Raw genomic sequence first — 13,752 nt, 5'->3', positions numbered from 1 at the left:
TCTCCAAAATTGTCATCGTTTCTTGAACAATTGGTGGCGGCAGCAGCAGCAGCAGCAGCAGCAGCAGCAGCAGCAGCAGTAGTAGTAGTAGTAGTAGTTTGATGCATTTTGTTTCATTTGTTTAAATTGTTTATGGTATTATTTCGTCTCCCTATAACAACTGCACAGTCTCACCAACCTTTACAACCACACTACGCCACTGACATCCCTAACTTCTATTTGCTGCCGAATCCTCATTTTCTCATTTCAAATATAATATACTTTCTTGAGACTAAGAAGCTTATGTCTTCAAATCAGTATGGTTTTAGAAAGCATCACTCGTGCGAAACTCAGTTTGCCCTTTCCTCACATGATATATTGAGAACTATGGATAAAGGCCAACAGACAGGTTCCATATTTCTGGATTTCCAGAAAGCACCTGACTTGGTGTCCCATTACGGGCTATTAATGCGACTTCGGTTTATTGGGAGAATTTTAGGAAAGGAGACCGCGTGTAGGAGGCTTGATTATAGCTCAAGTGATTGGTATCTGTACCAGGGCAGACAGGAGGAGGACATTAAAGCAATTCAGAGATGGGCTGCTAGATTTGTTAAATTGTAACTTTGAACAACACATGCTACAGAGATGCTTCAGGATCTCAAATAAAAATCCCTGGAGGGAAAGCGACGTTCTTTTCAAGAAACACTATTGAGCAAATTTAGAGAACCAGCATTAGAAGCTGACTGCCAAGCAATTCCACTGTCGCCAACATATTTCACACATAAGCACCACACAGATATGGGAAATTACAGCTCATGTGGAGGCTTACATACAGTCACTTTTCCCTCGCTCATTTGAGAGTGGAACAGGGGTGGAAATGACAAGTAGTGGTACAGGGTACCCTCCACCATGCACCATACAGTGGTTTGTAGGGTACCTATGTAGATGTAGACGTCCACGATTTTTCAGACTCTCATTTGCAAATTACCAAACAAAGTACACATCTGAGCACTCTTCGTTCGGTAGAAAGTTATATGGCGCGTTGCATAAGGGGCAGTTCATTGCTCATGGTAGTAAGTTGTCTGCACCAACCACAACAATAATTAAGTTTTGCTTTATCTATAACATGGAACTTCACATAGAAGGCATCTGTGGCTCTTTTTTTCATTATTGAATTATAATGATACCCGCCTTCGAATAAACACAAATTTCACACAACACATTAGTGCTCAATAAGGTATCGGCACTGGTCCAACACTAACATGACATTTGATTCAAAAGGAGTGACCACTACTAGGGATATGCTGTAACTGCTTAAAAATTGAGTGTTTCCTGGAACAAATTTATAATCTAGGTTACAACAAAGTTGGCTTCACAAACTGAAGCTGTGCTCCTGGTTTGCTGCCTATCTACATCCTTGCAAATTGTGGCATTTGGGAAAGTAGCTGACTATTCATGCCAAGTGGGATTATACATTTCCCTGCTGCGCCACAAGCAAAGAGAAGTCTGTCACCACAATCAAGTTCATTACTTTCACATTAGTTGGTTTCACCAATTCACAAACCATTACCTTCCAACCTAACATACAGGTCAGTCTGTCCCCAAAACCAGACCTTTTCGTTTCACATTCATTAGCTCCAACTTATAACCAAACTATTACCTTCCCACCTAACATAGACCTTTGTCATTGCTACAGATTAGTCTGTCACCACAACCAGGCATTTTGTCGTAATTCCGGCTATGCTCTTGTTCCAGTCTAACCACGCCCTCAAAAATAGCAACATGGAAATTGTGATAGTCTGGGTGGGGTGATAAATGTTTCTTGCAAACAATCCTTCAACCACGGCAAGTTAAGCCGCACTCTTACATACCAGCCCAACCACATCCCCGTATATATATTAATAAGTGTGTGCACAACGAAAATTCATGTTGTAATTGGCTGAGTAGATTGTGTCTGCTGTGCACTCTATAGTTGGCTGACAGCAGCCATCTTAATTTCAGTGTTTCAGAAGCTAACAGGGTGTATTTGACGGAAATGATACTTATACGTTTGTAATCCAAAAATGTACAGTTTCACACATTAAACACCTCACACCGTTTGCAGTATGGTTTGTTCTGCTAATGTCATGAAGTCCACTACTGATACATAAAAATTTTACCAATTCAGATACCCACTCCTTGCAATTATCCGAGAATTTTACAATCAGACAGAGAGAAAAAAAATTAACTACTGATATGTGTCATCACATTTGCTTGTGGTAGAATTGATAGTAATTTCACTGTGGAATTACTGAAGAACACTAGATATACTTTCTTTGCCAAAAATTATTGCAGTCACAAAATTATTCAAAAATTATCAATGATTCCCCATATTTAACCTCATGTACGAAAACTTGCAGCTTTGAAATTTTGGCAATGAAACCCAAAAAAGTTTAAGATCTAATCCAAATATAACCTTTACACTGCTAATAGTTCCAAGTTTTAGGTAATTTTAAACCCAGCCAAAACTGGCATAGTCCTTTCATAATTCTTTGCAAATCCCTCCCGCCATCCTTCAATGGAAGACTTTTGAAATCTTGAATTTATGCATACCGTATTTACTCGAATCTAAGCCGCACTCGAATCTGAGCCGCACCAGAAAAATGAGACTTGAAATAAAGGAAAAAAAAATTTCCCGAATCTAAGCCGCAGCTGAAATTTGAGACTCGAAATTCAAGGGAGAGAAAAGTTTTAGGCCGCACCTCCAAATCGAAACAAAGTTGGTCCACTGTAATATGAGACACAATTCAGGTCGAATGAATGACGATACAGCTACAGTAGTTTGGTTCGAGCCGTAAGCTTAGCAGTTAAGCTTTACCAGGTAGCCATTGCTATGCGTCAGGCGCTCCGTCCTTATTTATACGAGTACCCTTCGTTTTTCACGTGCTTCGTCTGGTTTGAATTGATTGCTTATTTTTCTTTGATCTGATAATTGCCTTTCTCTTTGTTATAGGTGTTTTCGTCACTCTAAGCTGAAAATGCATTACTGTACTGTGTCATGCATTGTTTGTCGCATTCCGATAATGAATGTTCACGACCTGTCGCCGCTCTCGGCATGGTTTGCTTTTGTGCGTCCTACCGCCACTTACAATAATAAAAAAAAGAGAGTAATTGTCTCAGAAGCGTAACAATGGTAAGAGACTGCTATTTGTTGTTATTTACACTGCTGCTTTCTTCGATAATGATCAACAAGAACCAAATAATAAACTGCGTATGATAGAAGATGTTCTGAACGAGAGTTTAGCGACAATTTTTCTCCGTTTGAAAATCTTTGCAGACGCCTCTTTAGTACATTATTTTTTGCACAGAAATTAGAGTCACCTTAGATTTAAAAATCTAGTCAATTGCCGCGCGCGCTTCATTTCTGACTGTATCACTATTAGGCATAAGAATAATACGAATATGAACATGACATATGTGTATACTTCCGTGTTTGTGTTGTCTCACTCTAGTTTCGTAGTTTATTAGGCAGACAGGAGTTAAATGAGATAGCAGCAAACACGAAAGAATACATGGCAAAATGTTTATATTCGTATTATTCTTATGGTGAAGAGAATACTGCATGTGATTCAGAATTCACAAAAGTTCCTATTAGCAACCATCTCTTCTCACAGGTAGAAAAAAAAAAACAGAACGTAGAATTGGCCATACTGACAAACATCGCAAACGGTCTTGCCAGTCGGATTTTCGTAGTGCATTGAAAAGCTGCTACATTCGAAGATGAACAATACGGAATTTGTATTTACTTCGTTGGATAATGTATGAAAATGCAGTGGTCGAAATTCGGGTCGGAGAAAAAAGCTCGTCTTCCATCTTTTTTTTTTTAAATTTATTTACTGACGCAGAGGTTTTGGCGCCAGTATTTATCTTTGTGCCTGTAAAGCATGCCTGTGTAGCGCTACATATATTCGATGGCAGAAGTTAGTTGTGGCGGCACCTACCAACATATTTCAGAACTTCCGATTACTTTGCACTCTAAGCCGCAGGCGGTTTTTTGGATTACAAAAACCGGAAAAAAAGTGCGGCTTAGATTCGAGTAAATACGGTAGTCTTGTTCGATTCTAATTGACAAATATGCACAAAAGTTCATTACAATTGGAGATAGTCAGGTGAGGGCCACTGGTAAACTTTACATGGAACAACCAAACTGGTGACACTTATTGGAGCTGGTATGCACTGGACAAATTTTTGGCATTGCCAGGACCAAAAAATGTGTCACTCATAAATTAAGGAATTTTATCATAATATAGAGGGATGACAGACTAGGAGAGAACAAATTAATTTGCAAGAAAGAGTTCTACACGTGATAGCAACAGCAACATCCACATGAAACACACAACAAAGCTCACCCTATTACTTGATTGTTACTGGGAAAAAGCACCAACACAGTTGCTCTAATGGCCAACAGATTTGTCCAGCTCAAATTCCTCTTATCTAGTGCATATCTCTCCAACAGGAGGAATATTTGGCACATCTATGACCAGTTATATTATCAGCATGGAAACTGCATTACGACAGCTAATATACAATAATGCATTTGTTTAATATCAAATTATCTAACCCACATGAGAGTATGGATTATCTGCAATTGATTGAATCTATTCATACTAATATATGTGGGTACTAACATGCAACAATTATATGGCATAAGATGACATACCTGCACAACTGATAACAGAATGAAGAATATACTCCAATCTCAAGTTAAATTTTACAATATGTACTTGTTTGCAATATAACACACACACTGGTAATGTGTCTCTACATCAAGAAGCAGCTAATGAACAGCTGTTAACGAGAAATGTCATTATGCTGCTAACATGCAAATTAACTGCAACTTGTGGATCACCTATCTTTCATATTATGCTTTTGTCCATTTAGGTTTGCTCAAATAAATGTATTGTGACTGATACCAACTGTTTTCTGACTGTCTTAACTGTGCACAGGCACCTTCGTAATCTTCACACCTTTGCACTGAACACACATTTCATGCTTTACTGTTTGCTCACCTGCAACACTTTGTGACACCTTTGCTCTCGTTGAGTTGCTCAATATTTCTACTTGCCATTGATGGTCACCATTTCTTGATGTGATCATAAAATACTATGAGCAGCAGTGATACAAAATGTTAACCGAAGAAGTCCAGAATTACTCCTGCCATTTACCACTTTCCTCATTAACTTCCTATATGGACATTATGATAAATTTGATCTCATTGGTTTTGGTAACATACAATTTTGTCACTCACTGATACTATTTATAAGCCATAAGGAAGAAAATCAATTTTTGACAATTTAATGTAATTGGACAGACAGAAATCCTACTCACCAAGTGGCAGCAGAAAATGCACACAAAAGGTTACACCTATGCAGGCTTTCAGAGCCAGTGGCTCCTCCTTCCAGCAGATGGATATGGAAAACGACTGGAGAGGTTTAGGAAAAGGAGTAGATTTTGGAAAAGTCACCAAGAACTGGGATCGGGGAAGACTTAAAGGACAGGATGAGAACCTTTCCTCTTCGTCCTGTCTTACCAAGTCTCCTCCGACATATTTATCAGCTATATATTGTTAACGCAGGTCAAGTATAATGTTACAGCCTGCGTCAAGTACAAAGATGCTTCCGTGCATAGAGGCACAGCAATAAGGAAGTGTGGAGGGGACGACATCTGCACATGCATGGTGGCAGAGTGCAGGCAAACAAAGTCCATATTGCTGAACTGTGTTGCTGCTGCCTTTGATACATTGTACTATACGTTCAACTCTATAATGGAATAATAGATTTTAAAACCGAATTTGATCAGTAATCTACATGAGAGAAATGTTATTTCACATTTTCATGGTGTATCTACTACTCCACAGCAACTATCCATGTGACGTCAAAAGGTGAGAACAGCTAATGGAGCTTTGTGAAGATGTCAAGCCCAACTTCTCAAAACAACAATTGTCTAACAACAAAATCATCAAAAATGGTTGCACTAAGTGCCATTTATTGCAATTTGGGCTACGTAAGTAAAACTATATAATACACAGCTAAATTTAAAAAAATGGTTGCAATAATTGCCATTTATTGCAACGTGGGCTATATAACTATATAATACACAGCTAAATAAACTTCAAACTCAATCATTATATTTGTTTGATAACTGCTTGTACTCTACATATTTTTTAAAATGTGTATAATGCACATATGTGTGTGTGACTCACTGTAGTTCAGTGTAAATCAGTATGCATAGAAAAAGACTGACTAGCGGCAAAGACTAGCAGGAACAACTATCATAAAAATTGTCAGTACGTTATTTTTTCCATGTTAAGAGGTATTAGGAGTTTAAGCTAATTCATTTGACATTACAGTGGGAGAACACATTATGAACCACTGAGCAAGCAAAACAATTAACCATCTTCTATGAATAGCTCAACAGAATGCTAACTGGTATCACAGCTAACCTTCCCTATCATTTCAATGCATTTTCTAATTCATGCCTCGTAAATGACAGGGGTTTATTTGCCGAAATATTGGAGTTTTTGGAGAATTTATCCAGCCGCATTCTTGCGAGCAAGTAGAGTATACAACATGCTGGGAAAAGTTTAATTTCTCCTTGTGCAGTATGCTGAAAAATATTGTCTGAGTAATTAATAGGCTAAATATTCCTTATCAATAAAAGCCATGAAGTTCTCATATACTATACAAGCAACTGATATGGTGACAGAAACCTTTTTAAACCATGAGTCTTTGAAACCAAGAAAGATCATTACTTTACTTTGTTTCAATATCTACACTGTAATACCACCAGCTATCTGAGTCCATGTCCGAACCATTTGATAGTAAATATAGGATGATAGGTAGAAGGCTTTTATCCATCTTCACCCTCCCGTCAAAGCCTTTTTTCTGAAACTGTTTGGCATGCTGCACCCAGTGTGACCACACTGAACAGGGATGCTTTCTATTGCTTCCTGCACAAGCATTTCAGTGTCTATCTTGAATGTTTTGGTTTATTACCCACATAGCTATGCTGTTCTGGTCTTCAGTCCTGAGACTGGTTTGATGCAGCTCTCCATGCTACCCTATCCTGTGCAAGTTTCTTCATCTCCCAGTACTTACTGCAACCTACATCCTTCTGAATCTGCTTAGTGTATTAATCTTTTGGTCCCCCTCTACAATTTTTACCCCTCCAATGCTAAATTTGTGATCCCTTGATGCCTCAGAACATGTCCTACCAACCGGTCCCTTCTTTTTGTCAAGTTGTGCCACAAACTCCTCTTCTCCCCAATTCTATTCAATACCTCCTCATTAGTTATGTGATCTACCCATCTAATCTTCAGCATTATTCTGTAGCACCACACTTCAAAAGCTATTCTCTTCCTGTCCAAACTATTTATCGTCCATGTTTCACTTCCATACATGGCTACATGCCATACAAATACTTTCAGAAACGACTTCCTGACATTTAAATCTATACTCGATGTTAACAAATTTCTCTACTTCAGAAACGCTTTCCTTGCCATTGCCAGTCCACATTTTATATCTTCTCTACTTCAACCATCATCAGTTATTCTGCTCCCCAAATAGCAATCCTCCTTTCCTACTTTAAGTGTCTCATTTCCTAATCTAATTCCCTCAGCATCACCTGACTTAATGCGACTACATTCCATTATCCTCGTTTTGCTTTTGTTGATGTTCATCTTATATCCTGCTTTCAAGACACTGTCCATTCCGTTCAATTCCTCTTCCAAGTCCTTTGTTGTCTCTGACAGAATTACAATGTCACTGGCGAACCTCAAAGTTATTTCTTCTCCATGGATTCTAATACCTACTCTGAATTTTTCGCGCACAAATTATTTTTATCGGATTATAAGGACAGCGATATGTGGGCAAACGCAAAACTGTGTGACCACATCCACATGCAAGAAAGTCAAATATGTACATTTTGCTGCGTGACTTTTATAAATTAACAAGTGGCAGGAGGTCTGCACAAGTCCGCTTACATTGTCTAGGATATTTTTCAGCCAGAGCACAATATCCCTTTCCTTGTGCTCATACTTTAGTCTTTTCTCTGTAAGAAATGAATAACTGGCATTTTAATTACGATTGACTTTGAAGCAAGGTATGGGAAGAATTTTCAATGAAGAACTTCTTAAAAGTGACAGCACTCATTCCCGAATGGTAGTTACTACAACTTTTCATACACCTAGAAACAAATTTACTCTCAGGAACCAAATCCAAGGAAGAGCCAGCATCCAGCATAAGTATCCCAGAGCCTTTTTCTATGGGAACTTTATAACTACAGTACTATCACTCATTTTCAAATAGGTATCCATGGGATGATTCAGATTCACCCATGTTTCATTGAAGTTTGAAACCAATGTCTTAAAATTCACTGCATTGATGAATTGCTACATTTGAAGCCAATTTGCTCAGGCATCATTGTAATGAGTTTTTGTGATGTCGGGCATTCCCTTCTTGTATACATTTTAAACATGCAGTGCTTAAAAATATCGCTGTCAAAACAACCTGTGTGTTGCAGGTTTCTTGAGATTTCTATGCTTTCCATCTGACACTAAAACAAATTTTCCTGAGATTTCTACAGCTCTGAAAATTTTATTTACTGGTCTCTAGAGTTATCTTACTGACCCATTCGTCTGCAGTTCACTCTTGCGTTTTCAAAAGTTCAAAAATAGAAGTCTTGCTTTCAGATTCACATTTAAGAAGTTATAAATGGGAGACACAAAACTCGGCTGCTTGTGAAGCATTTAAATCTATAATTACTCTGCAATTCACAATTAAATGCCCCGCAAATGTTTCGCCAAACCATCACACTATTTCTCTACTGTTCCACTCTACAAGCACACAGGAAAAACAAATACTTTCTGTGCAAGGTCTAATCTCTTATTTTTATTATGGGCAATCATTCCTCCCTATGTAGAGGGACTTAGCATATCATACCCGTGGAAGCCTCTCCTCATTTCGCGATAATACAAAATGATCTGCCTTTCTTTAAACTTTTTCAATCAATCCTATCTGCTGTGGATCCCACACCAGATGCCAATATTCCAGAACAGAGCAGGAAAGTTTGGTGTAAGTAGTCTTTATTAGACATGTTGCATTTTCTACGTGTTCTACCAATAAACCATACTCTTTGGTTTGCTTTCCAAACATTATCCATTTGATAGCTGCAATTTAAGTTATCCGTAATTGTAATCCCTAAGTGCTTCGGTAAATTTACAACCTTTTGATCTGTGTTTTATCCCATAAACCAAAATTTTAAGGATTCCTTCTAGTCACAGCATCTGCAAACAGATAGCTGCCCAGACTGTTTCCTAATTTGTCTATTAGATCAGGAACAGCAAAAGGCCTATGACACTTTTTTGAAAACGCCATGTATCACTTCTTTCTCAATTTTTCATCAATTACTACATACTGTGACCTTTATGACAGGAATCCACAAATCCAGTCACCCAACTAAGACAATACTTCATAGACAAGCTAATTAATTAAAGTTGCATGTGAGGAACTTCAAGCTCATTGCCGTCATTTTGAAAACGCAATAAAATGTTTACAGATGCACATTCACAACTACACAGTTATAAAAAAGTAACATCAACATGAGTGAATAATTCAGTCACTCTGTGAATGAATCTGCGTTGTTGCAAAATTTGGCAATAGTGCAGCATATGGGAGACAGATTCTCAAAGTCTAGTTTGCAACACGGAGCTAACCACTTTGAGAGAGAATGAACCTTATTGGCTGCTAGCAGCTAATGGTTGGGAATACACAGAAAATGATAGGGCTGCCATCCTATACGTCGTGAACTACTATATAGCAAAAGCCCAAACATTACAAATTCTGAACTTCTCATTTCAAACTCGCTTTCACACAGAGAGCGTCCAACATGTCCAGTTTCTCAATATGTCTAGTGCTATTGGCATTTGAACAAGATATGTGTCAATGAATTAATTCCATATGGAAAAACTATATGTACTTAAAAATCCATGTATTGTTCCTTTAATGTCAGTGGAGAATGACATATACATTGTACCTAGAATAATGGCCGTTGTCTTGTTTGCCTTTGTACAACTTCACGCAATATGTTATGTGTATACAAGTCAAAAGAGACATTAATTCAACCAAATAATGCTGTTACACATCAGTTGGCTGGAAAGTCTTGGCATGAAAATATGAACTTGGTGTTAGATTACATGTAACTTGGCACACTTTTCAGGGAATGTCTGGTATGGTGAACTACAGAAGTTGCCAATAGTGAGTTGATACCAAATGGTGTCGACCGTAGAAGAAGGAAGTGGAAGACAAGACTATTGAGATGCACTCCCTACAACCCTTCCAAACTTCAACAGAGAAATGCTATCTTATAATCCACACACAGCAAATAAACTATTGTGTCCTTTATCAAAAGGAAATTACACAGCAATGTGAACTGATCTCTCTGCCTGAAGATGAAATAAGGAATATTTCCAGAAATTTTCGTGCAATAATTCTCCATCACACAGAAGTTAACACGCACAGCATAGAATTACTAATATCAAATTTCACATTCATTGCAGTTTAACACTTCTTGTAATACAAATATTCTGTGAAGCAAGTAAGCTCGTTAAAATGTGATCACATCTGAAAAACGCGGTGAGGTCTAGACTGTTATCCATACTAAAAATGCCTAATACATATCTATTTCTGAAAGAAGACTTTTCGCTAGACTACAAAAACATGTGCTTCTACGTTCTTTCAAACCGTACTCACCTTAATATCAACAATATCTCCTACTTTGTACACTTCCAAATATGTAGATAATGGAATTGTACCATGCCTCCGGAATTTTCGAGAAAACAAATCTCTTGTTCCTCTTCTATAACCCTTAGAGTTCGTCATTGTGGGCTAACCTACCAAATATAAAAGACAATTTTGGTACAAATTTCAATCACGTGGCAAGCAGCACAGCATGTCAACACACTTACGAATAAAAGCGAAGTTTGCTTTACTTAAAATCCATAAAAATATTTTCTTATATCACTACAAACTAAAATCAACAACACTAAATTAAAAGTTTATGATCTAAAACACATTTTCCAATCCTACACAAATTCTTCTCTATCCATACCTCACCCGTGCCTCCAAAGAACAACGAAACCTCTGTAGAAAAGAGACGCACATTGCATTAAAATCTCTGAATTTGGTACATACCAGCGAATCAGCGAGAATATTCCAACTTGTGTGCAATGATTTTACTATTGTCGTTTTATTACAAACTTCACCGGGCTAAGCGATAGAGTAGATTATATTTTTTATGATGCTGTACTACCAATAATTTTATAACATTTCAGAATGTAAAGTAAAAATCATCTTTCGCGCCTTCACCGTGATTGCCTAGAAATCGACTCACACTCCACAAAGCGAAACGGGACAGAACCACGGTATTTAAATTGGAGGCATTCACGCAAGTCGTCAACGAAACGGTACGACACAGAACGGAATGTCAAGATTAAGGTTTTGAAGTTGACGATAGTAAGGGAAAAGGTGTTGTCGTTTGTTAACATAGTAAGTTAACCTATTTTCGAAGCGCTCTCTTACAATACAGTTGAGGATGTTACACTTTTGAGTCTCCTTTTGCTTCGCTTTCATGGCACATTGCAAATGTTCCATGCTGATTCGAATATTTTTTTACACTGTGTGCTCTTCCATATCAGAGGCCAGATGTATGCGAGCCTAAGAGTGACTCAGGATTTACATTAACGGTATAGATTCGATGCTTTCACTATGTATAAATAATAACTCAAAATGATGAAGAAATTTTGATTTAATAACCTATTTTAAGTAAAAGGGACAGCTTCATTCAGGAAGAAAAATAAATTTATTTATGTACCAGCTTGCTGCGCAGCAAAGAAAATTAGTGGATAAGATAAAAAGACCAGTACGTTTTGCTCGCAAATTTTGTTTGATGTGTTTGTGTATATATTTTTTCTCTAGTAAATAAATGTCGTGGTTTGAAATGCTGTTTCACTTCTCATGAGTTTAGCATTCAAAGTCGCGCCGGCCGGTGTGGCCGTGCGGTTCAAGCGCGTCAGTTTGGAACCGCGTGACCGCTACGGTCGCAGGTTCGAATCCTGCCTCGGGCATGGATGTGTGTGATGTCCTTAGGTTAGTTAGGTTTAAGTAGTTCTAAGTTCTAGGGGACTGATGATCTCAGTAGTTAAGTCCCATAGTGCTCAGAGCCATTTCAAAGTCGCTCAAGAAATTTCGTTATGAAGTTTGCTTCGGTGATTAATAAAATTTATCATAGCAGTTCCTTGACTCTGATACTATATTCTCACTTTTATATCGCAGATGATACCCTATAACCTCACATACACTATTCGGTTCTATGCGAAACGAACTGACGTCGTGTCGACGTACTGTTTGGTATACACAATTCGCCATTTAGTTGGCCACACACAGCTGGATTTCTGACAGGGGCAGGTGAGCCGACTTATAAAAAATATTTGGGGGGGGGGGGGGGGCTACTGGGGATCTTGCCCCGGGAAATTTTCTAGATTTTAGATGAAAAATAGTGAGTTTTACAGTTTCTTAAGCATTTTAGAGTCATAAGATCAACATTAGAACCCCGAAAACTGGACTCTCGATAACTCGACACTCCAGGAAACTCAACAAGCTTTGAAAAAAGAAACAAAACATAAACACGTACGGTATTTTCGTAAAAACCTGATTTAATTTACAGTAATAATCATGCTTATAGACTATTACAGAGCAGTGAATATATAGCTCTGAAAGGACTGAAATTATGTTTAAATAAATCCTAAATTATCATTAAAAAAATAAAACAAAATATTGCTGCCGCACAGTAATAGCACTTTGATTAATAAGTGAAATATCTCATTTAAGCTTACTTTGAATAAGGCTCAGGGTTCATTAAATGAAAACAATGTATCAAAGTTAATGCTTTGTTGTTGTGTGGTCTTCAGTCCAGAGACTGGTTTGATGCAGCTCTCCATGCTACTCTATCCTGGGCAAGCTTCTTCACCTCCCAGTACCTACTGCGACTTACATACTTCTGAATCTGTTTAGTGTACTCATCCCTTGGTCTCCCTCTACGATTTTTACCCTCCACGCTGCCCTCCAATACTAAACTGGTGACCCCTTGATGCCTCAGAATATGCCCTACCAACCGATCCCTTCTTCTTGTCAAGTTGTGCCACAAATTTCTCTTCTCTCCAATTCTATTCAATACCTCCTCATTAGTTATGTGATATATGCCCTACCAACCGATCCCTTCTTCTTGTCAAGTTGTGCCACAAATTTCTCTTCTCTCCAATTCTATTCAATACCTCCTCATTAGTTATGTGATATATGCCCTACCAACCGATCCCTTCTTCTTGTCAAGTTGTGCCACAAATTTCTCTTCTCTCCAATTCCATTCAATACCTTCTCATTAGTTATGTGATCTACCCATCTAATCTTCAGCATTCTTCTGTAGCACCAGATTTCGAAAGCTTCTATTCTCTTCTTGTCTAAACTATTTGTCGTCCACGTTTCACTTCCATACATGACTACACTCCATACAAATACTTTCAGAAATGACTTTCTGACATTTAAATCTATACTCGATGTTAACAAATTTCTCTTCTTCAGGAACGCTTTCCTTGCCATTTCCAGTCTACATTTTATATCCTCTCTACTTCGACCGTGATCAGGTTATTTTGCTCCCCAAATAGCAAAACTCCTTTATTACTTT

General features: G+C 37.9%; 1 protein-coding gene across 3 annotated transcripts in view; it reads right to left on the bottom strand.

Moving 5' to 3' along the window:
* The window catches only part of LOC126094891 (60S ribosomal protein L21), a 29,392-nt gene extending 18,128 nt beyond the window's left edge, over positions 1-11,264 (bottom strand). Inside the window, exons 1-2 of one of the 3 annotated variants that reach the window (XM_049909528.1) lie at positions 11,125-11,264; positions 10,767-10,906 (exon numbers count right to left, since the gene is read on the bottom strand). In XM_049909528.1, coding sequence (XP_049765485.1) covers positions 10,767-10,895 — 129 coding nt within the window. In that variant the 5' untranslated portion in view covers positions 10,896-10,906; positions 11,125-11,264. The other 2 variants (XM_049909530.1, XM_049909529.1) reach the window with 2 other exon arrangements.
* Positions 11,265-13,752: the final 2,488 nt, after the last annotated feature.

The sequence above is a fragment of the Schistocerca cancellata genome, chromosome 8 (assembly GCF_023864275.1).
Source record: "Schistocerca cancellata isolate TAMUIC-IGC-003103 chromosome 8, iqSchCanc2.1, whole genome shotgun sequence".
In the NCBI taxonomy this organism is placed as follows: Eukaryota; Metazoa; Arthropoda; class Insecta; order Orthoptera; family Acrididae; genus Schistocerca; species Schistocerca cancellata.
The sequence above is the reverse complement of the archived record's forward strand: the minus strand, read 5'-3'. Positions and strand labels throughout refer to the sequence as shown.